The 27,525-nt window shown below is 41.1% G+C and overlaps 1 protein-coding gene across 8 annotated transcripts in view; it reads right to left on the reverse strand.

Moving 5' to 3' along the window:
- Window positions 1-27,525, reverse strand: part of mtmr3 (myotubularin related protein 3) — a 139,803-nt gene that overhangs the window by 101,384 nt on the left and 10,894 nt on the right. For all 8 annotated transcript variants that reach the window (XR_005459876.1, XR_005459885.1, XM_038790405.1 and 5 more), the window contains exons 2-4: window positions 11,934-12,009; window positions 8,072-8,196; window positions 7,643-7,722 (exon numbers count right to left, since the gene is read on the reverse strand). Coding sequence is in view for 6 of the 8 variants with exons in the window: in XM_038790405.1 (XP_038646333.1) it covers window positions 7,643-7,645 (3 nt within the window). In the remaining 2 variants the exon portion in view is untranslated. The remainder of the gene's footprint in view (window positions 1-7,642; window positions 7,723-8,071; window positions 8,197-11,933; window positions 12,010-27,525) is intronic.

Genomic DNA, 27,525 nt, shown 5'->3' on the forward strand with positions numbered 1-27,525 from the left:
CCCTTCTTCATCAAACCTCAAGTACTTTGTAAAGTTATTAAAGCTGGAGGCAAAAAACAGGTCGTCACTTTCAGTTGCTATTTAATCTCTTCAATGTGGCCTTTATTATAAAGGAAACATGACCTTTACATTCAGATTAATTTGAAAGCCTCCCATGTACAACCTCTGTCGTAACAAAATAGCCGGTTTATTGAAACTTTCTCCAATACCTGGGAAACAGCTTATATTTATACAGCAACTTTAATGTAATATGGCGTCCCAAAGCACTTTACAGGAGCACGATCAAACAACATTAATCACCGAGCCACAAAAGGCAAGATTAGAGCTGATGGCTAAAAGCTTAGTCAAAGAGAATAAGAGACGTATTAAGAGTCAGAGAAGTGAAAGGAGGGAATTTCAGAGCTTAGGCTGAGACAGATGAAAGCACAGCTACCAATGGTGGAACATTTAAATTCAGGGAGCTCCAGAATTAGATGAAGTGCTGATATATAGGAGAGATGGCTTGAGGAGATCACAGTGTAGGGAGGGATGAGGCAATGGAGAGATTTGGAAATAATAATTATTTTTTAAATGAAGTGGAGAAGCGAGCATTGGACTGGGGTGAGCACAGTAAGTAGTCTTACAACACCAGGTTAAAGTCCAACAGGTTTGTTTCAAATCACTAGCTTTCGGAGCACTGCTCCTTCCTCAGGTGAATGAAGAGGTAGGTTCCAGATCCAGAGAGAGGGGTAACCCCAGGTTAAAGAGATGTGAATTGTCCCAAGCCAGGACAGTTGGCAGGATTTTGCAAGCCCAGGCCAGATGGTGCAGGGTGAATGTAATGTGATATGAATCCAAGGTCCTGGTTGAGGCACCTCAGCTCTTCGCTTTACCGCAAGCCCACGGAAAACCTCACAATGCTCCACTTCTCCAGCTTCCACCTGAAAGACATTAAAGAAGCCATCCCCTATTGACAAGCCTTCCGTATACACAGGATCTGCTCAGACGAGGAGGAGCATAACAGACATCTACAGACGCTGAAAGATGCCCTCATACGGACGGGATATGGCGCTCGACTTAATGATCGACAGTTCCGACGCTTTACAGCAAAAAAATGCACTGACCTCCTCAGAAGACAAACATGTCACACAACCGACAGAGTACCCTTCGTCGTCCAGCACTTTCCCGGAGCTGAGAAACTATGACATCTTCTTCGAAGCCTTCAACACGTCATTGATGAAGACGAACATCTTTCCAAGGTCATCCTCACACCCCCACTACTTGCCTTCAAACAACCGCGCAACCTCAAACCATTGTTTGCAGCAAACTACCCAGCCTTCAGAACAGCGACCACGGCACCACACAACCCTGCCATGGCAATCTCTGCAAGACATGCCAGGTCAGCGACATGGGTACCACCATTACATGTGAGAACACCACCCACCAGGTACACAGTACATACTCGTGCGACTCGGCCAACGTTGTCTACCTCATATACTGCAGGAAAGGGTGTCCTGAAGCGCGGTACATTGGCGAGACCATGCAGACACTGTGACAACGGATGAATGGACATCGCGCGACAATCGCCAGGCTGGAATGTTCCCTTCCAGTCGAGGATCATTCAGCAGTCAAAGGCATTCAGCCTCTGATCTTCGGGTAAGCGTTCTCCAAGGCGGCCTTCAGGACGCGCGACAAGACGCCGAGCAGCAACTTATAGCCAAGTCCCGCACACGAGTGCGGCGTCAACCGGGACCTTGGATTCATGTCACGTTACATTTATCCCCCACCATCTGGCCTGGGATTGCAAAATCCTACCAACTGTCCTGGCTTGAGACAATTCATACCTCTTTAACCTGGGATTACCCCTCTCTCTGGATCTGTAAAGACTTAATTACCTGAAAATGCTCGGATTCAGAGTATCATCTTGCATCTTTGACTCTGTCTATATATATATATGTTTCTGGAACCTACCTCTTCATTCACCGGAGGAAGGAGCAGTGCACCGAAAGATAGTGATTTGAAACAAACCTGTTGGACTTTAACTTGGTGTTTGAGACTTCTTACTGTTTTTAAATGAAGGTACGGCTTGATGCAACTCCAATATAGGACAGCAAGTACAGGAGTGATAGATTCATAGAGTGGTGTAATGGCACCATCAACAGAGTTTTGACTGACCTCGTGTACAGAGGGCAGAATGTGGGAGACCAGCCAGGAATAAACTGGAACAGTCAAGTCTATAGGTAGCAACTGCATGAATGGAGCTTTCAGTAGCAAATGAGCTGAAGCAGTGATGTAGTCGGGTGATGGCTCAAAGGGACAAATAGGCGGTCTTAGTGATAGCACTGATGTGGTTGGAAGCTCTGAGGTCACGAATAATACCAAGGTTGCAAAGTCTATTTTTGTTTCAAGAAGCTGCAAGGAAGCGGGATGGAATAGATAGCTAGAGGATGGTATTTGGAGTGAGCGCCCAAAAATATGATCCCAGTTTTCCCAATATTTTGATGAAGAAAATTTCAGCTCACCCAGTATTGAACGTCAGATAATGTAGCACGTGGCAGTGATATAGAGCTGGGTTCTCTCAGCTTACACAAAAGCTAAAGCTGTGCTTCTGGGTGAAGCAATTATTGGGCAAACTCAGAATTCTAACTTAATTATGTAGATCGCAGCTTTCAATTTTTACGTTGCTGCTGCGAGCATAGAGGAACACTCAAAAATTAAGGAATTTCCTTCCCTTCAGTTTCAGTCAACCATCAGATATAACTGTGCAGCAAGAGGTTTCCCTACTTCCAAACTTAACTTCATCAGGAATGTTACCTTGAGTTGCTATTGGGTGCTGATGAAAACAGAGGACATTTTTATTTGAATCTTGCTCCCTCCCTGCCTAACACTTCCAAAATTAGGGGTAAAGCTTTCTCTCCCAGAAAAATAATTCGACTTTCCTCTATAGGTTCTGACTGTACTGTAACTGAAAATTTGCCAAATAAAAATTTGCTTAAAAATAAACTTAAGGGACCTATTTAACCCTTTGCATAGCATAGCAATTTTAAAAAATGGATGGTTAAATATTTAACCAAGCACTGTTTGATACCCAGTTTTCACACCATCTACGTACAAAAATTAAACTTGCGTCATTTAAAACATATCACTTCATGGCACAAGTTCTACTATCACTTGGAATTAAAAACATAGGCAACTTTGCATAAGCTACACAAGATAAATTTGTTTTTGTAAGCAATCCAAAGATTTTTGTTTGCACTATTGAACTGGTACCAGCACTGATGCAAGAGAGAATTCCATACTATGCTGCATTATGGAGCTGTCTTCCATTAAATATTCACATCATCTTAATAAGTGCACGTTGATATAATTATACCAAAATTATATTTATATGTTGAGAAATAAACCACATCACTTAGTTCAGAAATCTTAAGTGGGCCATTTCATCCATTAACAGTTACAGAGCCAAGTTTCAGATTTCTAATACAAGTAAAAAGATTTTCCATTAAGAATATAACCCCATAATTATGTGTCCTAGTCAGTGGTAAAAGAACAATGCTCTTAAGGCCAGTTTGCCCCTCAATTGCTGATAAATAAGATGCTGATTGTGAAATTGATAATCACAAAAATCCGAATAAAGTAATAGCCAGCATGCTGATAAACAGTTTATATTAATGACTACATGTAAATTCCAGTACGTCAACCAGCTATAGCAAGATTGCTGGACTCCCAAGCTTACAAATATTCAAATTCAACCACCCTCAATGAACAAGGAAGTCACCATCAGTCAGGAGTACCTAACAATGTTTCCATGCACCCTTTTGAACAAAGAACATTCGCACAAGATAAATGGGTGGTTAGCACTGCTGCCTCACTGCGCCAGAGACCTGGGTTAAATTCTGGCTTAGGGTGACTGTGCGGAGTTTGCACGTTCTTCCATGTCTCTGCGAGTTTCCTCTACGTGCTCCATTTTTTTCCACAGTCCTAAGATGTGCGGGTTAGGTGGGTTAACCATTCTAAATTGCCCCCTAGTGTCCAAAGATGTGTAAGTTTGGTGAGGTCACGGAAATAGGGTGATGGAGTAAGGTACTCTTTCGGAGGGAGAATAAAAGGGATTCAAGAGATCGCAAGAATTGGGAGGAGTCCTATACACAGTTAAAGTCTCCCCTCTCCACCATAGTCTTCTTTATAAAATCCGTGTCATCCCAGTTGGGCACATACACGTTTACCAGGACTACCAGTGCCCCACCGAGGACATCGCTGACCATTACATACTGTCCCCCTGGGTCCGTGACTGTCTTTGTCGCCGTAAACACTGTCCTCTTACTAATTTGGATAGCTAGCCGTCATCCCGTAACATGAATGATACGTCTCTCCCATCCTACCCTTCCTTAGTCAGTCCTTCTCCCTCAGGTGCGTCTCTTGGAGGAAGACTATGTTGGCTTTCAAACTCCTCAAAGGGCGAAGACTCTGGAGCTTTTCACTGGGCTGTTAAGTCCCCTGACATTCCAGGTGATAATCCTGGTTGGGGGGGGGGGGAGAGAATTTGACCACCGCCTCCCCCCTTCCTGCGGGGTCAACCATACTTATCTGGTGAATACGCCCCTGTACTTCGGGGTTACCCTTTGTTAGGGGGCTGTTCAAAAGGGCCACGGTCACCGCTCTCACCATGAGGCCGGGCCCCTGCACTCCAGGGTTTCCTTTGTCCAGGGGGCACTCAACATGGCCGCCAACTGTGTCGTTCCCTGCACTCCGGGGTCTCCCTTTGCCCAGGGAACCTTCAAAGTGGCTGCTGACAGTCCTTCAAAGTGGCTGCTTACAGTCCTTCAAAGTGGCTGCTTACAGTGCTATCTTGCTTCCTCAACCTGCACCTTATCTGCTGAAGCCAATCTGAAAACCAACCCTTTCTTATTTTTGTATTTGCCTTGTGTTCCGTCGGGAGGTGCGCCACAGCCCCCCCATTCTCATTCTTCCTGCGTTAGTTTTCCCCGCTAGTGTGGTGCCCCCCTCCTCTCAGGGGTGATCTTACTCCTTTCCTAAGCCCATTAGATTGCTGTTTCCTCTTCACCCTCTCCTACGCTCTGCTGCCCTTGCTGTTTTCTGGTGGTGATTTAACCCGAGGGCTACCCCACCTCAGGTGAGGGGCAAGGTTGAAAAGACGGAGCCTTCATCAATAACTTCAGCCAGCACGGGAATTGAACCGACGTTGTTGGCCTCGCTCTGCATCACAAACTAACCGACCTGCCAACTAAGCTAACCAACCACCAAATTGTAATAAGTCTGTATGTATTATGTGGTTTCTCAAATGTAAAGCATATCATTTGGATCTGCAAGAATAATTTCCTGATTCTGCATTTTAGAGTCACAGATGTTTACAGCATGGAAACAGGCCTATCGGCCCAGCTGGTCAATGCTGCCCAGTTTCTATCACTAAGCCAGTCCCACGTGACTGCATTTGGCCCATATCCTTCTACACCCACCCTGTCCATGTAACTGTCAAAGTGCTTTTTAAAGGAAAAATTATACCCGCCTCTACCACTGCCTCTGGCAGGCCGTTCCAGATGCTCACTACCCTCTGCGTGAGGAAATTTCCCCTCTGGTCGTTTTTGTATCTCTCTGCTCTCACCTTAAACCTATGCCCTCTAGTTCTAGACTCCTCTACCTTTGTGAAAAGATGTCGACTATCTACCTTATTGATGCTCCTCATTATTTTATAGACCTCTATAAGTTCACCCCTAAGCCTCCTATGCTCCAGGGAAAAAAGTCCCAGCCTATCCAGCCTCTCCTTATAACTCAGACCATCAAGTCCTGGTAACATCTTCGTAAATCTCTTCAGCACTCTTTCTAGTTTAATAATATCCTTCCTATAATAGGTTGACCAGAACTGAATACAGTATTCCATGTGTGATCTTACCAATGTCTTGTACAACTTGAACAAGGCATCCCAACTCCTGCATTCAATATTCTAACCAATAAAACCTTCTTCAACACCCTGGCCACCTGCAACTCCACCTTAAAGGAACTATGAACCTGTACCCCTAAATCTCTTTGTTCTGTAACTCTTCCCAACTCCCTACCATTAACTGAATAGGTCCTGATTATTAAATTAACATTTCTTGGTGATCAAGAAAGCTATACTTTCAGTTCCGAGAATGATGGTTAATGTGACCACATAAGTAAGAGGAACTCCAGGGGAAGTGGAAGATGAATACAATATATGAACTAATTTCCAAGTTACAAAGGTAGCAGGCATGAACCACCGGAAAACTTGTAATTCTACATTTATGCAGACTAACCTAGAACAAAAATTTCATATCCGCGAGTAAAGCAGTTCAAATCAATCAAATGCCATTTTATAATTTCAATGACTGCAAAGAATAACTTGCCTCAAATGATTTTCTAATCTTTTAGGCCATCAAGTGTACTTGCAACAGAGGAAATTAAAAGGGGAACTCAACAATGATTTTCCAGTCAGGAAGTATGAGGAAGCAGGTGTCATATATGCTTAAGAACAGAAAGTCAAGACCCACCAAAGCTTGGCCTAATATTTTAACTCTGAACAGAGACTAGAATTTTACCATACTTTTGAACATGCCTAAATCATGTCTCTACAATAACCCACCTGGCAAATCATTCCAGGCAAGCACCAACCAGTCAAATGAAGAATGTGATTAAAACTGATTTTTCAGTATTTACATTTATGATGCCCTGTCCTTGCATTGTATCTTGTTCTAAAATATTCAGGATGTACTCTATCTAAGCCAATCAACATTTGATTATATTTTAAGATTTCCCTTAACTATCTTCACATCGTTCCAGGTATGGTCACACCGTTCCAGATGTGGTCGAGCAAGTGTGCTATAAAGACTTGGCATAGCCTCACTCTAATTACATTCAACTGTCCCAGTATTTTGTTAATTATTTTAATTGCTTCATCACATTGCTAAGACCACTATTTCACCCATAAAAATGTCAAAAAGTAGAGAAAAATAATATTGTGCCCAATTTCAAAACTGAATTAGTGAGAGTCTCACTGTCAATGTTGACTTTTCTGCGGCCGAGGGAACGTACACAGTAGACATTATAGACTACATTAGTAGACTGCATTATACTGGGGCCCTCATTTATGGATAGGTTCCTATTCTCTTCCTAACCCCTGCCATGATTGATGATGTTCTACATAAAACCAAGTACAATTCATTGATTGCAGCAGGAATTTCAGTGTGCACTGGGCAGGGAGGAGTTGAGAATGTCTGGAAGGAGGGCAAAAGCAAAGCCACTAGCTTTAGGGAAAGGAGAGTGAGTGCGAGCAGCTAGCAGAAGGACCTGATAGCAGTGGGTTGTGTTGAAAATTCAGTAGAAGAGATGAAAGAAAGCTAGAGCAATGGTTTTGAAAAATAAATGGTCTGCTTAAAAATCTACGTCATTTGGGTTTTAATCTTATTGTTTTTTAAATCCAAAGCAAAGTGTTGAAACTGCTCTTTTGGGGCATATGTAGGATGGCATAATATAGCAGTTTTCTAGTGAAGCACAACCTGTTCAAAATTTCTCAGGAACTGTTCATGGAATACAAAGTCCCTAAAGAATGAAGACCAATTCAAAGAGAATTTACTGGGCATAACAAACTACACTATAAAAATATCACAAAACTAAGAAACCAACTCACCATGTCAATTCCACAGTTACACGTTATGTATTATTCCTCAGTATCTTTTTTCTGTACGTCTGTCTCATTCAAGCTCAAATCTGAAAATTCACATTAAAATGAGATTAATAATGCAACTTTATTTGCACATACCTCAATGCTAAAGTAAAGGCAAAAACAAACTCCTATAGCATTGTATAAATTGGATTCTGACATTGTGTGTTATATATAAAAAGTCAACTCATACAAGTGTAAGACATAGTGCAAGACATAATTTTAAATAATTAAAGTGCAAGTTTATCCTTGATTTTTTTTACATCATTATGCTTTTTTGTACCGTCATACTTGATTTCCACATATAGTTCTAACATTCTTGTAAAATAATATTCTTACATTTCCAGCTCAAACATTAATAACTACTTCTGAAGTGAGTTTTGTTCATGAACTTACCTCAGTGTACTTTTTCTGCCATCGTCGGATCAAGGAAGAGTGACTTGGGGGCACAAAACTATTGCAGCCATCTATTAAGCCATCCCAAAACCAGCATCACACAGAGAAGGCACCTGGCAATCCACCTTCATTAATCAAAGGAAAGTTCATAAATTTTGATTGTAGACCGGAATAAATATTAAGAGCTTCACCCCTCCCATCACATGGATAATAGAAACCGAACGATAATGACGAATCGCCAAATTTTGGTGATGCACACATAGTATAGTTGTACATAAATCATGGAAACCAGACAATAGAACATGTTTCTCTCCAGTTGCAATATTCTTGAAGAAGCTAAAAGTAATTATGATGTCTCTTCCTGTTATTGCTGTTATTCCGCTATTCTTTTAAAAATAAATTTAGAGTACCCAATTATATTTTTCCCAATTAAGGGGTAATTTAGCCTGGCCAATCCACCTACCAGGCACATCTTTGGGTTGTAGGGGTGAGACCCACACAGACACGGGGAGAATGTGCAAACTCCACACGCACAGTGACCCGGGGCCGGGATCGAACCCGGGTCCTCGGCGTCGTGAGGCAGCAGTACTAACCACTGCACCACCGTGCCACCCCTATACTCCGTTATTCTATGCACCAGTCTTTCATCCATTGCTGTTTCCTCCCACGCAATTGCCTTATATACTCCCTTTTTGTTTCTGTCTTTTGATTCTACCATTTTCCTTCTTTCACCTTTGTATACTACTAATTTTCTGTATGCGTCACAAACATCTTTCACGGAATTTGTATATTTGCATTTTCAAAAGAGGAGGATGGATTTCATGTTGATGGATTCCATGTGGGATAAGGAAGGAAAGGTTTTTCCTGCAGAGATCTAGATTACAATGGGGTCTGAGATAGAAAGCTAGAGTGGGCGAGGGAGCATAGAAAGATGTCATATTGACTAGATCTTGTTAGTATCTTGTTTTCAGACCAGGGACCGTTGCATATGCTGGAATCAGGAGGCAAATCTGAGTGTTAAAATGCCACAGATCTTTAGAACGATCAATCCTCTGACAGCTTCCCTGATTTTGTGAAGCAAAGGCATCACTTGTGACCCCTCAGATAATGAAGCAGTCCATGTCCAAATGCAGCAAGACATGGACAATATCCAGGCTTGGGCGGACAAGTGGCAAGTTACATTCGCGCCACACATGTGCCAGGCAATGACCATCTCCTGCAAGAGAGGATCTAACCACCATCCCATGACATTCAATGGCACTATCATAGCTGAATCCTCCACAATCAACATCCTGGGGGTTACTATTGATCAGAAACTGAACTGGACTAGCCATGTTAATACTGTGGCTGCCAGGGCAGGCCAAAGACTAGGAACATATGGCAGCAGCATGGTAGCACATGTGGTTAGCACTGTGGCTTCACAGCACTGAGGGTCCCAGGCTCGATTCCCCACTGGGTCACTGTCTGTGTGGAGTCTGTACGTTCTCCCCATGTCTGGGTGGGTTTCCTCCGGTTTCCTCCCACAGCCCAAAGATGTGCAGGTTAGGTGGACTAGCTATGCTAAATTGCCCTTCGTGTTCAAAAACGGTGGGAGGGGTTATTGGAATAGGACGGAAGTGAGGGCTTAAGTGGGTCGGTGCAGAATCGATGGGTCGAACGGCCTCCCTCTGCACTGTATGTTCTGTGTTATGTATCTATGTATGTAACCTTATGGCGAGTAATTCACCTCCTCACCTTCCCAAAGCATGTCTACAAGGCTACAACCCTCTGACCATCTACAGCCCTTCCTAACAGCACAGCGGGTATACCTACACCTTAAGGACTGCAGCGACTCAAGAAGGCAACTTGCCACCGCCTTCTGAAGGGCAACTAGGGATGGGCGATAAGTGCTGGCTTGTCCAGCGACGCCTACATCCTGTAAATTAATTAATTTTTTTTTAAACTGCAACACTCTAGATCAGCTATTCCAATAGCCATGAGGCTATCTATCCATTGAAAGTATTTTTTTAATTTAGCAAAATTTTTTTAGAGTACCCAATTCGTTTTTTCCAATTAAGGGCAATTTAGCGTGGCCAATCCACCTACCCTGCACATCTTTGGGTTGTGGGACGAAACCCACGCAAACACAGGGAGAATGTGCAAACTCCACAATGGACAGTGACCCAGGGCTGGGATCGAACCTGGGACCTTGGCGCCATGAAGCGGCAGTGCCAAACACTTCGCCACCGTGCTGCCCTATATCCACAAAGTGATCAACTAAGTTTGCAGCTGCACACCATTTTGTTTCTGATTACGAAACAGAGAGAACTGGATTAATATAATTCATTTACATATTTTAAAGTATTCCATATACAACTTAATTATTTTGAAGGGCAGTGGCTATTATTATGAAGCTTGGATAGTCAAACCAAAATGGAGGCAGGGAAGCAAAAACAGTGGCACTACACCAGAAACTCCAACGGACGCAACAGAGTTGGAACATTTCGGACAGGTCTTCATGAGGAGGAGAAGTATGCCCTATCCATAAAATACCTAACCAATCCAAATACTGACATTCAGCCTCATCCCAATTACCAGTGAAGTAACCAAACAAGTTAGCAATAGTGCCAAACAATACCTTCAAGACAATAAATACCATCTTCATCGTGTGACTGGTTTCCAGAGTATCAATAAGCTCTTAATGACTATCATAGTCAGGTTCTGCATAATTGACATAACAGCAAATTGCAAAAAGGGCAGGGTAAGTAAAGGGCAGGTATAGGAAAGAACGGAGGTCAAAAGAATATTGACTTACTGATGCCATACTCTTTCCTAAGCCTACATAATATAAAAAAATGTAGGAGTCAACACAGTTCTAGTTTCCATATTATAAAAAGTATATCGAGACACTGCAAAGTGTGCAAATATTTATTGGGATGATATCTGAACTGAGGTTCTGCTCACTTTTCTGCAGAAAAAGGAGGGGTGACTTGTCGGGGTTCTAAAGATTATGACAGGAACTGACGAGATAGAAAGCGTGAATATGTCAGATATTTGTTCCTGAGGCAAGTAGCACGAGTCAGGAAACGTCCTGGCTTGCTCTACCCACCTTGAGTAAAAATGCCCCACTCGACCCAATTTTATGCAGATTGGATGTAGCCACAGGGACTGCTGAGTGCAGGGATGAGCTGTTTAAAGGCCTGCCTTGGTTCTCTGGGACTTTATCCAAGTTCTTTCCTTGGACCATCTAGTTCTCGCCTCATCAAGACCTTCACCTGCTCCCTATGCCAGTTCCATGCAACCCTACCCACCCAAGACCCCTTTATAGCATCCATGCCAACTCATGACCCCCACCCGCCACTCCATACCAACTAACCCAGTGGCCATTGGGAGACCTCAAGAATAGTCAGGATGAAATAAAATAAGGATCTAAATATCTATTATAGTATTGTATTGAATAGACACCCCATTCATGAAAGTCCATTCAAACCTTTTAAACTCCCTCAAGCAAAGACAATTAAATTTTCTTCGGAGCCCATAATTATTAATGATAGTATTTATTACACACCATCCCCTCAATCACATCAAATTAATTTTTCATTGTTTAGAGCAGGTACATTAGGGCTAACCAGATTTGCCCACTATACCATAGCCAAAAGAAATGCTAAAAGATTTCATTTAGGAAAACCAGCAAAGGAATTCATTTCCTCCAAGGTTTTTCATCGTTCTTTTGAAATCCTGCTTTTTTAATTTTGAACCATTTCCACAAAACAATACCTTGAAATTACAACTCTAAACTATATTTAAATGTTATTCAACTGCCAAATTCTTAACACATCCAATTACTTTATTCCAAAAATAGCTGAATTCATGATTCACTCACCAAAATGTAGCAGTTACAGTCTTTTGACTTTTTCCCCACCGAAAATCTTATTTCTTGGAAAAGATCACATTGAAACCTAAAACAAAACAAAAATTACCTATTGAAAGTATTCTGGTTGCATCAATGTTAATAGCATAACAAAATACACAAATTATCAAATGGTACAGATGCTGCTGTGCAAAACTTGTCACCACTGAAGCTTAATTACACAATTTGGTGTCCTGATTTTCATATAATTCCCCCCACTGTCAAGTCGATCATCAAGAGCTTTCCAAAATGAATAAAAGGACAAAGAGCAAAGAAAAGAACAGTACAGGAACATGCCCTTTGACCCTCCAGGCCTGCGCCGACCATGCTGCCCATCTAACCCAAAACCTTTCACACTTCCGGATCCATAGCCCTCTATTCCCATCCTATTCATGTATTTGTCAAGACGTCCCTTAAACGTCAACATCGTACCTGCTTCCACCGACCGCCTCCTCCGGTAGAGAGTTCCAGGTATCCACTATCCTTTGCATAAAAAAATCTCCCTCTCACATCTCCTCTAAACTTTGCCCCTCGCACCTTAAATCAATGTCTTCCACCCAGGGAAAAAGCTTCTTACTATCCACTCTGTTCATGCCCCTCATAATTTTGGACACTATCAGCTCACCCCTCAACATCCATCGTTCCAGAGAGAACAAATCGAGTTTATCCAACCGCTCCTCATAGCTAATACGAGGCAACATCCTGGTAAACTTCTTCTATACCCTCTCCAAAGCTTCCACATCCTTCTGGTGTGGAGATGCTGGCATTGGACTGGGGTGAGCACAGCAAGAAGTCTTACAACACCAGGATAAAGTCCAACAGGTTTGTTTTGAATCACTAGCTTTCGGAGCACTGCTCCTTCAAAGGAATGAAGAGGTGGATAGTCAAACATGCAATACGATACTTTGAATGTGAGTCCAGACGGAGCAACTGGAGAGAGGGATAATCACAGGTTAAAGAGGTGTGAATTGCCCCAAGCCAGGACAGTTGGTAGGATTTTGCAAGCCCAGGCCAGATGGTGTGGGGTGAATGTAATGCGACACGAGTCCAAGGTCCCGGTTGAGGCCATACTCATGTGTGCAGAACTTGGCTATAAATTTCTGCTTGCCGATTCTGCGTTGTCGCGCGTCCTGAAGGCCACCTTTGGAGAACACTTACCCATTTACTGCATATTTCCTTTACAGACAGTTTTGTATGTATGTAGCATGCAACATTTTGACATGGGGGGGACACGGGGGACGGGACCCGCTCATTCTGTTTGTGCTCAGATGAGAAAATAGGATCTCAGTTGAAGGATACATAACAATCGTGTATTTATGATATTTATTCAATGATTGGCAAGAGCAAGATATATTAAGAAAATCAGGAGAGCACAATCTTGGTTCAGTCTCTTCTAATTTAGTAAAAAAAATAGTATTTACAGTTTCATATTTCTCTGCAAGGATCTTTGACTTTTCTGCCTTGAAAGATGAGCAAGTTCCCCAGACAAACCTCTACTTAACCAGAGTGCAGAGAGACATGTTCTGCTGGAGATATATGAAAGAGCAACATTTAAAGATAAGGATTTTAATATTCCAGCTGAAGGACACAGCCAATGGAATTCAGAATGGACAAAAAAGAAACGCAGCAGTCAATTTTCTCACAGTAGGCCCACAAATAGCATTGATATAAATGATCAGATAATCTGTTCTTGTGATGATGTTGAGGGATAGATTAGTCCAGAACAGGAGTACTCCGGTTTCCTCCCACAGTCCAAAGATGTGCAGACTAGGTGGACTGGCTACGCAACATTGCCCCTTAGCGTCCAAATGGTTAGGTGGGGTAACTGGGTTACGGGTGGAGTCGTGGTCTTAAGTAGTGTGCCCTTTCCAAGGGCCGGTGCAGCCTCGATGGGCCTAATGATCTCCTTCTGCACTATAAATTCTATGATCGAGAGATTTAAGTACTGCTGTAGAGATTTCTGGATTGTTCAACAAGGATATGGAGGTTAGCGAAATCCAGGCCATCATCTTTGAGCGAACGTTATCCTCTGCTTTACACTTACCTTCCCAAGGAGAAACAATAATAACTTGCAGTTATACAGAACATTTAAAGATAGCAATATTTCAAGGCAGTTCAGCATAATTAGAAATAAACTTTTACCAAGCCAAAGGAGATGACATTAGGAGAGGCAATAATGGTTTGGTTAAAGAGATGAGTTAAAGATTAAGGTACTATTTAAATGAGGAGAGATAGGTGGAGAAGTGAAAGTGTTTACATGGAATTGGGAACTGCACAAGAATAAGAACTGGAGGAATGCAGAATTCTCGGAGGGTTGCAGGACTAGAGGAAGTTAGAGATATGGAAGGTCGAGCAGAGGAGAACTAAGGTGCTGTTTGTTCTCGTAGTTTCCTTGATTAAATGCTCCTGTTTCACACTTTAGATCACCCTGTTGTAACTATATTGGAAAAACGAATGCATTTTGTAGACTATTTGTCCTTTATATCATAAACAAGTTTTATTTTCAACTTTTTCAGTGTAACATTCACCATCATACTGTGCCCAAATCCTAAAACAATTACAAAACTGCAAAGAGAGCAAGATATTTTGTCTACTAGAGAACTTCACACGATGGGTTGAGCAACTTTGGAACACCATGAATGAACAGCAACATCACAATCACAAGATGTCCTTGCGCTGCAGTTTGTGTACAAGCATTGCAACTGATTATTTGCACGATAACTAGATATCATTGTTCCAATCTTTGGTTACTTGTTGACTAATCTTTCTACTTTGTTGCACTCAACTGTCTTCCGTTATCCCGTTCAATTTTTATTTATTTATTTTATTCTTTAATTTTTTTATTTTGTTTACTTTATTCATTTAATTTTTTTACAAGTTCGGGGGGGGGGGGGGGGGTTTATTCATTTTTTTCATTTATTTTATTTTTTTGACAAGTTCGGGGGGGGGGGGGGGTTTATTTGATAAAGCTTTACAGGAAAAAAATTCAGAACTTTGGACAGATGGAGACTCCATACTTTCCAACACCTTCATCCAACAGGTTCCATTGGAGGAGCGTGTACGAGGGCCAAAGGGACCCAAAACCATTTCCTCCATTTTTGTCAGCAGCAAACAAGGTAAGAGAAAATGGTGGGTCGCGCGGGTCGCGCAGGTCGGCCGGCGCGGGTCGCGAAAACGGTGGGTCACGAAGTTTGGGTGGCGTGGGTCACGAACGTCAGGCGGCGTGGGTCGCATAGGTTGGCCGATTGGTAAAAATGGGTCCCCGGAAAAAAAGTTAGAAAAACGCTGGTTTAACCAGAGGATCACCACACTTCAAGCGAGGGGAAAAGTTGAGAAGGCAGGCTTTCATTAATTAAACTCAGCTTGTATGAGAATTGAACTTGTGCTTCTGGCCTTATTTGCTTTACAAACCTGCAGTCTGTTTTGCCCACCAAGTTAAACAGGCCCCAGTGTAAATATAGGGTCAGGATTAGACCGAGAAAGGCATTGGAAGGGATCACGTATGTAAAGATAGCGGCTGCATGGGCAGTCCGAATCTTAGGAGTAAAACTAAATCTCCAAGCTCCTTGCACCTAGTCAGAGATTGGCATATTCCACAATGAGCCTTGGAGGATTCTGTGGCTAGTGAAATGCAGTGCTCCTTTAGTATTTAAGAGATCTGTGTGCAAGGGTCCTTCCTGTTCATTCCTTTATTTCCCCTTTTATTTTGCGGTTATCATTTTTGATCCATGGGTGATTAATGGGCATGTATCTTTAAGTCAAGCAGCAGAGAGAATGAGGAATTCACAAGTTACAGGAAAGAATACTGTTAGTCTGAACAGGAGTTTAGATTTTTCAGCACCAAAGGGAGAGATGGGGTGGGGCTCGGTTTGATTGATTGGCTGGGCCAATGAATTGGTCAAAAGGCCGTACTCTGCCCGGTAACAGATGGTGATTGGATCCTATTCCAGTAGGATGGTTCTCAGAGACCTGAGGGAGCAGTTGCATCCTAGACACGGAAAGACAAGGACCTGCTTTCTCTCCCTCTCCAGAAAAGTTATAAGTGCTGTCTTCCTGAACCTGCAGTGAACCTGAATGAATGAATCCATAAGGGGACCAACTGAGGCTGCAAACAAAGACAAGAACCTGCTCTCTCTTTCACCAGAAAACACCGAGACCTGAATAAGTAAAACCTCAAACTGACCAGGTTTGAAGAGGAGTAACGTGCTAAAAAGCACCATCTGAAACAAATACTTATTTTTTCCTTTTCCATAGTTTAAAAAAAAACTCCTTTATTCCCTATTGCATTTGTCTACCTTGTGTTTGTGTGTGCGCACGTATGTGTGTGTATATAGAATCGGGTGGGTGGGGGGGGGGGTTAGGAATTAGATAATAGTTAACCAGTTGTATTTACTGCATATTTCATTGTAGCTCTTGTTATTAACAATTAGTAACTGTGTTCACATTTACAAACCTGGTGACTCTATTGGGCAGCTAAGGGCCAAAGACTTGTGTATTTCTCAAAGGATTATTGGTTAATTCGCTTGTGATGTGACTCCGGGTCAAGTGGGCTGGAATTTACCCCACACTAGCCCAGGGTGTCGTAACAAGTGACTAATCAGAGGGTACACTGTTGTTTGATAAATGACTGATCCATTTTAAAATAGGGCGGCACGGTAGCTCAGTGGTTTGCACTATTGCCCATGGCACTGAGGACCCGGGTTTGATCCTGGCCCGGTTCACTGTGTGTGTGGAGTTTGCACATTCTACCAGTGTCTGAGAGAGTTTCACCACTACAACCCAAAGATGTGCAGGGCAGGTGGATTGGTCATGCAAAATTGCCACTTAATTGGGGAAAAAAAATGATTGGGTACTCTAATTTTTAAAAAAAAATCTACAAGTGAAAATAAAAATGTAGCAGTTTATATTTGTGGAAGATTCTTTTTTCAAAGCCTTTTTCAGAATTCTCAAATATGACGGCAGACAGATTTAAACTACTAAAAATGCTGTGTATATTGTGCTTCTTTTTGGAAGATCACTACAAAACACCCCAGATTATGAACATGCGCATCTTTACATTGGAGGGCAAACAAGAATTATATTTTAAAATACTGTTTTTATAAACAGAAATATTGTACTTTAATAACGTTTCACACATCTCAGCTAAAGGCAAAACAACACGAACTTCAGAAATCCTGCAATCCTCATCCCTGGTAAATGAATCTATGTTGCACAAAGCTTTCCATATACATCAGTAAAAAGATTCCTAAAACTGTACACAATGCTACAATGGCATCTTTTACATTCTTTTGTATTCTATGTAATTTACATAGGGGTGAAGATTCTTACTTTTATATCCTGACTGTGCTACCACCTTTAATTACCACAGTGTGGAACATTAAAGTGTATCGCCTCGTCCGTATTGAAAAGTTTAATTTTACATGCAGCTATATCTTTTTCATAAACCTATGCATTATTTTACTTCCTCCTCCCCCAACTAAAATTTAAGACTGGGATTCTCAAAATATTCTCAATTTATCCGGATGTTGAAGAGTATTCTCGTGACACTTAAGGGTGCAATCTCATAATTATCAGCATGACTTTGCTGCTTTCTGCAGCATATTTACCAGTTCAAGAAATGTTAAATATTTTCAACTCTGATAAGTTATTCTGGCACCGAAATACTATCTATTTAGAACACATCTGCGTCTGTGCTTCATTCCCCTCTCCACACCCAAAACAATTTGTATAAAATAGTTCACAGCTCCCAAAACAGTTACTAAGACAAAACGCATTTAAGAGACTGATTAAGTAGTCCTGTAGATAACAGAACTTTGACCAGCATTTTGCAGATTGTATTCCACAATTCCATTGGATTATAAAGATGTGCATTGACTTTTGGTGACTATGACAAATACCGCTTTCATTGCATGAAATTCTAGAATTATCTCAATATGACTGACAATTTGATTCAATTACCTTAAAGTCAGAGAGAATTTACAGTGCAGAGGAGGCCATTCAGTATATCAAGTCTGCATCGGCCCTTGGAATGAGCACACTATCTCTGTAACCCAGTAACCCCACCTAACCGTTTAGTACACTAATTTACATGGTCAATCGACCTAACCTGCACATCTTTGTACCGTGGGAGGAAACTGGAGCACCCGGAGGAAACCTAGACATGGAGAGAACGTGCAGACTCTGCACAGACAGCGACTCAAACCGGAATCGAACCTGGGACTTTGGAGCTGTGAAGGGACAGTGCTAATCACTGTGCTACCGTGCCGCCATGGTGGGCTCAAACCCTAATCCAGTGTCAGCATGGATTATATACCATAGGGTTTATGCATTGTTCGACAAGATGTTAAACTCAGCTCATTTGCTGATCCAGATTGTGCCATGGGATCTTGAACATTCATCTCAACTAAGTGGAGGACGACAGATGTCCAAACCAACATCCCTCCCTCAAGTGACCACTTACAACTGTTTAACTGTTACTCATTGCTGCGTACAAAATTACTGCTCAATGCAAAAATTAATTAATTCTGACACTCTGGTATTTTCAGATATCTTGTAAATTAAATTTCTTTAGTCCTTGCTCTTACGTTTCCATGGAAAAACACTCCCAACATATTTAAAGCAGCTTACTGCATTGCATGAATCTGACACACCGCATGTATATCACCCAAAAACAAAAACTTCAAAAATTAAAATTAACTGGACAGCACAAGTAGATCAGGATTATAAAGGTGAGAATCTTTTGTCTTGCTCCAAATAGAATAGTATACAAAAGAATAGAAAACACACAGTTGTTGTATTGTGTGCATTGTGAATTATGAATTTATGATTCAACCTCTTTAGTATCCATTACTGAAATCAGCAATTGGGTCCATTAGTATTAGAAAAGTGTGTTGTACCATTCAAATGTATATTACACTCAAATTTTAATTTAGTATGAGGGGGAAGAAGAAATTTCAACCTATGGCTGATAAGCCAAATAACTAGGAAGCTGATTAAAATTTAAACCCGCCTATCATGATACTGTATGAAGAAAATACAACATTTAGAAATATCAAATACTTTATTATCATGCAGCACGGTTCACACTTCTGGAGGACGGGCCCGACTGTTTTTTCCCCTCTTCCTTTTCATCCCTCATGAGAGCCACTCTCCCCAAAAAGTGATTTTTGTTGACAGCCATGGGACCTTGAAGAATTATAATGCATAGTGAAAAACACTTGCAGTTAAATAATCAGTCTGTAAGACTATAATTATTTTTTCTCTGTAGTTAATTGTTCATGATCTTAACAGTAACAATTAGAATTTATTAAAAAGTAACTTTAGGTTAACATTAGCATATTCAAGACAGAAACCCATCCCAATATTTGTTGGCTTAAAAGCCGACCTTAAAACACATTCATGTTTTGCATTTTAGGATTCCAGATTTATGCAAGTGTTGAAAACAACAGCCAAATAAATTATAGACCGCTCAAACATTTGGTTGCAGATTTATCATCCTGTTGTTCATATTAGAAGGGAGAAAAGGCTTGGGTGCATCAACAGATGATTTGAGATTCAAAAAAGTGCAAAAAGCAGAAATAAAAATCCTACAAAGCAACAAATCAGTGACTTGAGCATAGTTTAATTCTGTGATTCTATAATGTTAAGACTCCAATTCACAAGCAATCTATGCCAAGATCTAGTAAGGTCCATACACGGTGACAGTTTAAATTATGTTTTCATAAATGTATAATTCTGTTGTAGAAGCCTGTGTGGATTGTATTCTTAACTGATGATCCTAGAGTTGTCTGGACTTCTGGCAATATCAGTACTTGGAATATATTGTCCTTAAAGCTCAATTTTGGTGCCCACACAAACACATGTTGCAGTGCTTCTCTGTGCAATGGTGTTAAGCATCAGCAGCAAACGGATGTTGAAAGGTTTTATTTCTATATTATGGTTAGAACATTATATTTTCGATAATTTTTGCCAAACACTTTTCGGCAGTGAGAATACCATTTTATCATTACTGTGAAATATAACTCGGCCCCTTGAACATGGTGCACGTAGCATAAGGATGCTAAGTTTTCTACGCAGAGGTTGAGTATTCTACTTAAATGCCTGCTTTTCAAAGATGGACAGAAAATAATGAGTTGATGCTGTGCATAAGCAGAAAACCCCAGACAAAGTTTCACACCGTAGCATCCTTGCTTTTCAGATAAATGGCTGAGTTCAAACCTTGTGCGCATGATCAAGGCCGACTTCCCAGTGCAGCACTGAAAAAAATGCTACATTGTTAAAGGTATTATCTTTTGGTTGAAATTTTAACCAAGATAGGAACAAAAGATCTCTGTCATGTACAAGTTGCTTTTTGCGTTTCTCTTACGAAACAAGAGACTGCACTTAACAAAAGAGTTCATTGCCGTTGAAATTCTACAGGGAATTAAAAGAATGTGAATATATAAATGCAAGTTCATCCTTTCTAGAGCAATGAGTTTTTTTTTAAAAAAGCACACTGCATATTTTTAAAACATCCTTAAACTGCACTTAAGCTCTCTTCTGAAATTACATAGTACAGTTTTTCCAACTGTCAAACTACAGTTTAAAAAGTTAAATAAAAGAAACCTGCACTGGCTACAGGACAATATAGTTTCTCAGACTCGTGGATGCAAACTTTAAAAGATTGACACACTGAAATTGCACTGGATTGTGAACTATGGAACATTTTTAAATTTGCTGATGATACCAAATTTGGAAGAGTGGCAATCACTGAGGATATTATAAATTGGCTGCAATAGATCACAGGCTAGCAAAATGTGTAGACAAGTGGCAGCTGGAATTTAATACAGAGAAGTGTGAGATGATGCATTTTAGCAAAAGGGCTGGGAAGAGGCAATGAACAATAACACAGTTCTAAAACACAGGCAGGAACAGTGTAACTTGGGGGTGTACGTTCATTGATTTTTGAAGGCAGATGCACATATTGAGAGATTAGCAAACCTTATGGGATCTTGGGCTTCATAAATGGAGGCATCAAGTACAAAAACAGGTTAGTTATGCTGAACCTAATGAAGTCTGCTTTGGCCACAACGGAGTGCTGTATTCAGTCCTGGTCACCACACTTCAGAAAAGATGTGAAGGCCCTTGCAAGGGAGCGGAAGAAATTTACCAGAATGGTTATAGGGATGAGATTTTAGTTAAGTGGTTTGACTGAAAAGTCTGGGGTTGCTCTCCTTGGAGCAAAGAAGATTGAGGGGAGATTTGATAGAGGTGTACAAGATTGACAGGCTTAGATAAGTTTTTTAAAAATAACTTTAGAGTACCCAATTCATTTTTCCTAATTAAGGGGCAATTTAGCATGGCCAAACCACCTATCGTATAAACCTTTTGGGTTGTGGGAGTGAAACCCATGCAAACACGGGGAGAATGTACAAATTCCACATGAACAATGACCGGGAGCCAGGATCGAACCTGGGACCTCGGTGCAGTGAGACAGCAGTGCTAACTATTGCGCCACCGTTCTGCCCTTTAGATAAGTTAGACAAGGAAAATTTCTTCCCATTAGCAGTGTATACAGGACTCGGGCGACACAGATTTACAATTTTGAGCAAGAGTTGTATGGGGAATGAGAGGAAGAGAGTATTTTAACACAGCAAGTGCTAATGACCTGGAACTTACTGCCCACAAGGGTGGTGGATGACGAAACAATTGGTGATTTCAAAAGCAAATTGGATGGGCAGTTAAAGGAAATAAACTTGCAAAGCTATGGTACTGAGCAGGGGTGTGGAACGGACTGGATTTCTCTGCAGGGGGCCAGCATGGACTCGATGGGGCAAATGGCTTCCATCTATACTGTAAATTACTTGTGTTATTTTATCTTTGTAAATTCTAATCTAGTACTGGTCCATTAATTTTTCTTGAGTACCTTAACATTTATTAACTGGGGAGTTTGCCTGTTTATGATCTCACTGAGCATGAGAAACAGAATCAATCTCTGAAACAATTAAAATCAATAAGGGAAAAATTTGCGGTTTTGCTTTGAATAAATTTCCAATCTTTCAATGGTGAATTTCCTTAACTGTGTTCTGTTTTGGCTTTCTTGATTGTATACATCTATACTGATTAATTTGAATTAAGCTGTTTAAATCAAGAGCAGTTGATGCAATCTCCTATTTTAACTGTCAATTAGCTTAGCATGCATCAAACTTCAAATGATCTCACATAGCGATCATGTACAAATCAACTTCAATTTAAAATGATACAACTTGGATTAATTGAAAACTCAGAATCCTTGTGCTTGCCTCTTATTTCATGATTACTGTCATAACCAAAACTGGAATGCATGCCTGGGAGGGTGGTAAAGGCGGGTTGCCTCACACCCTTTAAAAAGTGCCTGGATGAGTACTTGGCACAGCGTAACATTCAAGGCTATGGGCCAAGTGCTGGCAAGTGGGATTAGGTGGGCCTTTTTTTTTACTGCCTTTTCCAAGATGCACTATTATTGTTTGTTTCCAGTAGATCAGGAAGAGGTCCAAGGAGTCAAACACAACATCCCATATTTGCTTTGACAAAGAGTCATCTAGACTCGAAATATTAGCTCCCTTTTCTCTCCACAGATGCTGTCAGACCTGCTGAGATTTCCAGTGTTTTCTATTTTTGTTTAAAATCCCAAATTTATGTATCATCTTTAACATAAAGCATCCCAAGGTACTTCACAGAGGCACTTTGAAACAAAATGTGACACCAAGCCACATAAGGAGTTATTAGAGCATACGACCAAAAGCTTGGTCATAGAGGCAAGCTTTAGAGAGTGTCAAAGCTCAAATATGGTCACATATCATATTTCACCATTTCACCTTGGAAACATGAACTCCACAGTTCCAACTGGGCTGCAGGGAAAGGATTTTTTTTTCCAATCAAATTCTTGAAAATAAAGCCAGTATCAGTGCTTAAAACACGACGGCCATTTAGCCCATCGTAGTTTCACTGACTCTTTGCTTGAAAAATCCAAAACTAATCACATTGCTTCATAATCCCCTTACAGTCATCTCTTCAAATGTTTATCCAACTCTTTCTTCAATTTTGCAATGGTCTCGGTTTCAACTATCTAATGGGTCTAAAGTTTCAAATTTTCTTACCCAGAAGTTCCCAAACTGTGGGCTGTGAACCCAGATAGAGGAGGGGGTCGTAGAAATAGTTGATGGCGTCACAAGCTCCCCTCCTCTGGAGGTAGCAATGGTGGAGAGGTGACTGTCCAGTCCAGAGGCTCTGGCGGGATATCCATGGACTCGATGAATGCTGCCAAACAGCATGGGGTGGACAGTGAGCTTAAAGCGCTCTTTAATCATTTTAACAGCGAGTGCCCAAGTTGCTTTTGCTCCAACCCGGCGCAGGCAAAAAACAGAAGTATAACCCAGTAACTAACTGACATATCTGGAAAGTGGGAAAAATCTGGGATCAATGCAGCTGAGCCACAAAGGAGAGTGGCAACTTTATGTTTCTGTTCCTGTCTGCTGTTGTAATAGCTCTTTATCCCATACTGGTGACTACTTAGCAGGTACTGGCAAAAGGGGGTGATGTGTGTGTGGGTGTGTGATGCTTTGTGGATAGGGAGGGTAGGAGAGACTAAAGGCATGGTTTAGTGGTTACCAGTGATCCCCACATTCCTATAAGCTATGGTGACTTGGACAACCTACAGCTGGCACCTCAAAACACTGCAGAAGTATAAACTTTGTAAGATCCTCCAAATCTGGTGGCAAGAAATGCATTCCAAAAGCAGTATCCTCTCCCAAGCCAGCATCAAGGCGCTAATCGCTCAAAGCCAACTCTATTGGGTGGGACACAGGCTTGATACCAGACTCCGAAAGGGGGATAGCGGAAACATTTTAGGATGCGCTCAAAGCATTAATCAAACATGGCTATCAACCTATGGGAGCTCCTGGCTTGTGACTGACCAAAATGGTCTATTCAGGGAGTCACCAAACACATCAGGTATTCTCGATGAAATCTCTCGAAGACAAAGTCTGAAGCCAGCGCACAAAACTCCGAACGCCACCATATCCCATGACAAGAGTCTGCAAATCACACATTGGACTTAGCAACCATTTAAGAAGCCACTGAATCAAGTGGATACAAGTCAGCCTTGCGACTTAAGTAGAGAGTGCACGTGAGAGTGAGAGCGCATGTTTGTGAGGAGAGGGGTCGACTGTGTGCGTGTGTGTGTGCGGGCATGGGTGGTGGAGGACACAAAGAGGTGCTTCACTGAAACCTTTGTCATCAGTGGCCAGCAACTATTGCATGTTGTTTTATGCCTCTTTACAAGTACCCTCCTCAAAGGCTGACCCAGATTCAGAAGAGTAGGGCTCCACATTCAGCCAAGTGAGAATTAAATCAATTTTATTTCAAACCTACATTGTGTAGCAAGAATCCAGTGAAACTGCAGCATCCGGGATTGTGAATGGCATTTTGTGCTATTGGAAATCCTCAGTAGGAAATTAAAAGCTTATTTGACTCATCTCACATTAAAATCAGTGATATCAAGATGGTGCTTAAGGGACCTTGGTGACAGTACGATGATCAGTAATGCCACATGTAAATGCGAATGTCAGTAGTAAATACTGATTCCAGCAACAGATCAGATGATGTTTTGCAAACTTCTTTAAAACACAGATTTTCACATTTATGTGTGGATCAATAATATGTGAACATTAAGAATTATATGCTTAATGTTACTATGTTGCTGTTGTGTTTTTGCTTGTGCCTGGGGTCACAAATTCTGAAGTGTCAAAATAGGGTCGCATTGGAAAATAGTTTGGGAAGCACTGACCTACAGAATGCACTGCAGCAACTCATTAAGGCTACTTCCACAGCATCTCTGGAATTTCTGTCACTGAGAAAGACAAGAGCAACAATGCAATGAAACACCATTGTCTCAGAGTCATACATCATCCTGACATGGGCTTATAATAATCTTTATTAGTGTCACAAGTAAGCTTACATTAACACTACAATGAAGTTACTGTGAAAATCCCCTAGGAGCCATACTCCAGCGCCTGTTCGAGGACACGGAATTCAGAATGTCCAATTCACCTAACGTGCACGTCTTTCGGGACTTGTGGGAGGAAACCGGAGTGCCCGGAGGAAATCCACACAAACACAGGGAGATGTGCAGACTTCACACAGACAGTGGCCCAAGCCAGGAATCAAACCTGGGTCCCTGGTGCTGTGAAGCAACAGTGCTAACTACTGTGCTACAATGCTGCCCATACCAGCCTCCCCGGACAGGCGCCGGAATGTGGCGACTAGGGGCGTTTCACAGTAACTTCATTGAAGCCTACTCGTGACAATAAGTGATTTTCATTTTTCATATCTGTTTCCTTATCACTGGATCAATATTTGTGATTCTGGTATCTAACAATATTATGAGTGCACCATATTATGAGGACAAAAGTGGTTCAAAATAAAATGTCCATCATCACCTTGCCAGGGAAATAAACAATAAACATAGCCAGAACTAGCCTATCGCACATTCCAAGAAAAAAAAGAAAAGACCCAAAGGGCTATTAAGGAATTTCTAAGACATGACAGGCTTGAACAGAATCTATTTGTTTTCACATTTTTCTATATTTTACAGTATTAAATAAATAGATATTAAAGATAGAAATAAATTATTAGGTACAAAAAAAGTCAAAAGTAAAACCACAATCCCACTTATTATCCATCACAATAATCCTACAACTAAGAGAAATTGAAAGGTTTACACAGATGCAAGTAGGAAAGCCTCATCTATAGCTGGCACCAATGTTCATTGTCAGGACTAAGTATTCTGTCCTGTGATGTAGCCAATCAGAAATAAATACTTGCTCAATGAATGCCTGCTTGCATGAGCATTCATGTACGAAAAGAATGCTGACTTAGTAGTTGATTCTACTGAACCGGTCACTGACATCCATTGAGCAGCCTTTTGGTGATTTTCCAATTCTCCATAAGGCCACAGTGGAATGAATAAGCAATTCTATATGGCATGCCGCATGTAGTATGAACAAAATACAATCAGAATAACTACAATAGTGTATTTCTCCTAGGACAAATGAGCATTATTTTTTGAAATGGTGACAAATTCAGGAACCTTTCCACTTTGGTACAATGTCAAAATTAAACACAGGCTATATTCAGAGAAAAGTGCCTGAACCCAAACTGTGCTTGTAATGCCAACAGTAAAAGAACGGCTACTATTCAAACAGCACAAATTTTCTCGCTGTCAAAAAAACATTATTTTGGCCCGAGAAAGATTTCTCATTAGTATTGAGTGATGGGATAGTTGTGTTGTGCATTGGCATCCAATGAAATTGGATTCAGTCTGCCAAATCCTTTTCATATGCCCCTAATTGACAGAAGAAAATTTCATTGAACCAATTGAGGCAGAGTTCAAAACGAAAGGTGAATGTACAATCTGTTAATCCCCTATATAACTACACAATAGTCTCTATTCTATTGCTTGCTGACATTACTCTGAACATCACTTGTTGATTTGACTTCATTATTTTTCATTAATTGACAACTATTTTCTCACAGCTCTTTACCAGTCAGAATTAGTTTATTCCAAATATCTAACCAAACATGATACTAATTGACAATTTTGTTCTTTTTCAGCTTGAGTTTTTTAAAAACACTCATCACCGATCCTGGCTCTAGCTACTTTATGTCTTGGTGACATTTTTCAAATGTATGCGGTCCCCAACAATGAGACTCAGCAATGCAACTAATCAAGGGAATCACACCCGATTATGTTCTCAGATAAAGACTATACAAAAGCAATTTGAGCAACATTCAGTGACAAGTGGAAACAGACAAGTGGAAGCAGGAACTTTTATTCTCCAGTCTCTCTAACCGACAGCTGCTGAGGCTATAGATGGTAGTCTTACCATCACAGCAAGGAAGATTTGTTAGCTAACACAGGACAACAATTTACATTTCTATTGTACTTTAGATAGGAAAGGGCCCAAGGTACTTTGAGAAGAGGAAAACATACCCAAGAAATAAAGGAGTAGACAATGGCAGAGATGATTGAAATATTGTCTAAAAGATAGCTTGAGATTTGAAACTTAGAAAAAGATATGGAGAGTCAAGTGATCTATGGTGGGAATTTCAATTGTGGGGTTAAAGGATGTATCCCAGCTGTTTTGGAAAATCTGTCTCAGACAGCATGGAGGTGGTGTCTGTACATAGTTCAGGATTCTGAGCCATATAGAAGGGCTGGGGGTATGCCTGCCTTATATATGAGGATCTTGGTATCAACATGGATGTCGTGGTCAAGGACTCTCATCCTTAGGCGTCCAAAGGTGGCGTTTGTAGATTGGATACAATGTTGGATTTCCACATTGATGTCAGTCTTACATGAGAGGTGGCTCCCCAAGTTGGGGAAATGTACCATAATTGGGAAGGTTTCTCCATTGATCTTGTTGGAGGGAGAAACAGGATCTTGCTCAGGGCGCGTTGGTAAAGGAAATAGAAAAAAAATTGGAAAGCTGATTCAAAATGCGTCTGTGCAGAGGTATCTGGGTATCTTTGTTCACGAATCACAGAA

The sequence above is a fragment of the Scyliorhinus canicula genome, chromosome 1 (genome assembly GCF_902713615.1).
Source record: "Scyliorhinus canicula chromosome 1, sScyCan1.1, whole genome shotgun sequence".
NCBI classification, from domain to species: domain Eukaryota; kingdom Metazoa; phylum Chordata; class Chondrichthyes; order Carcharhiniformes; family Scyliorhinidae; genus Scyliorhinus; species Scyliorhinus canicula.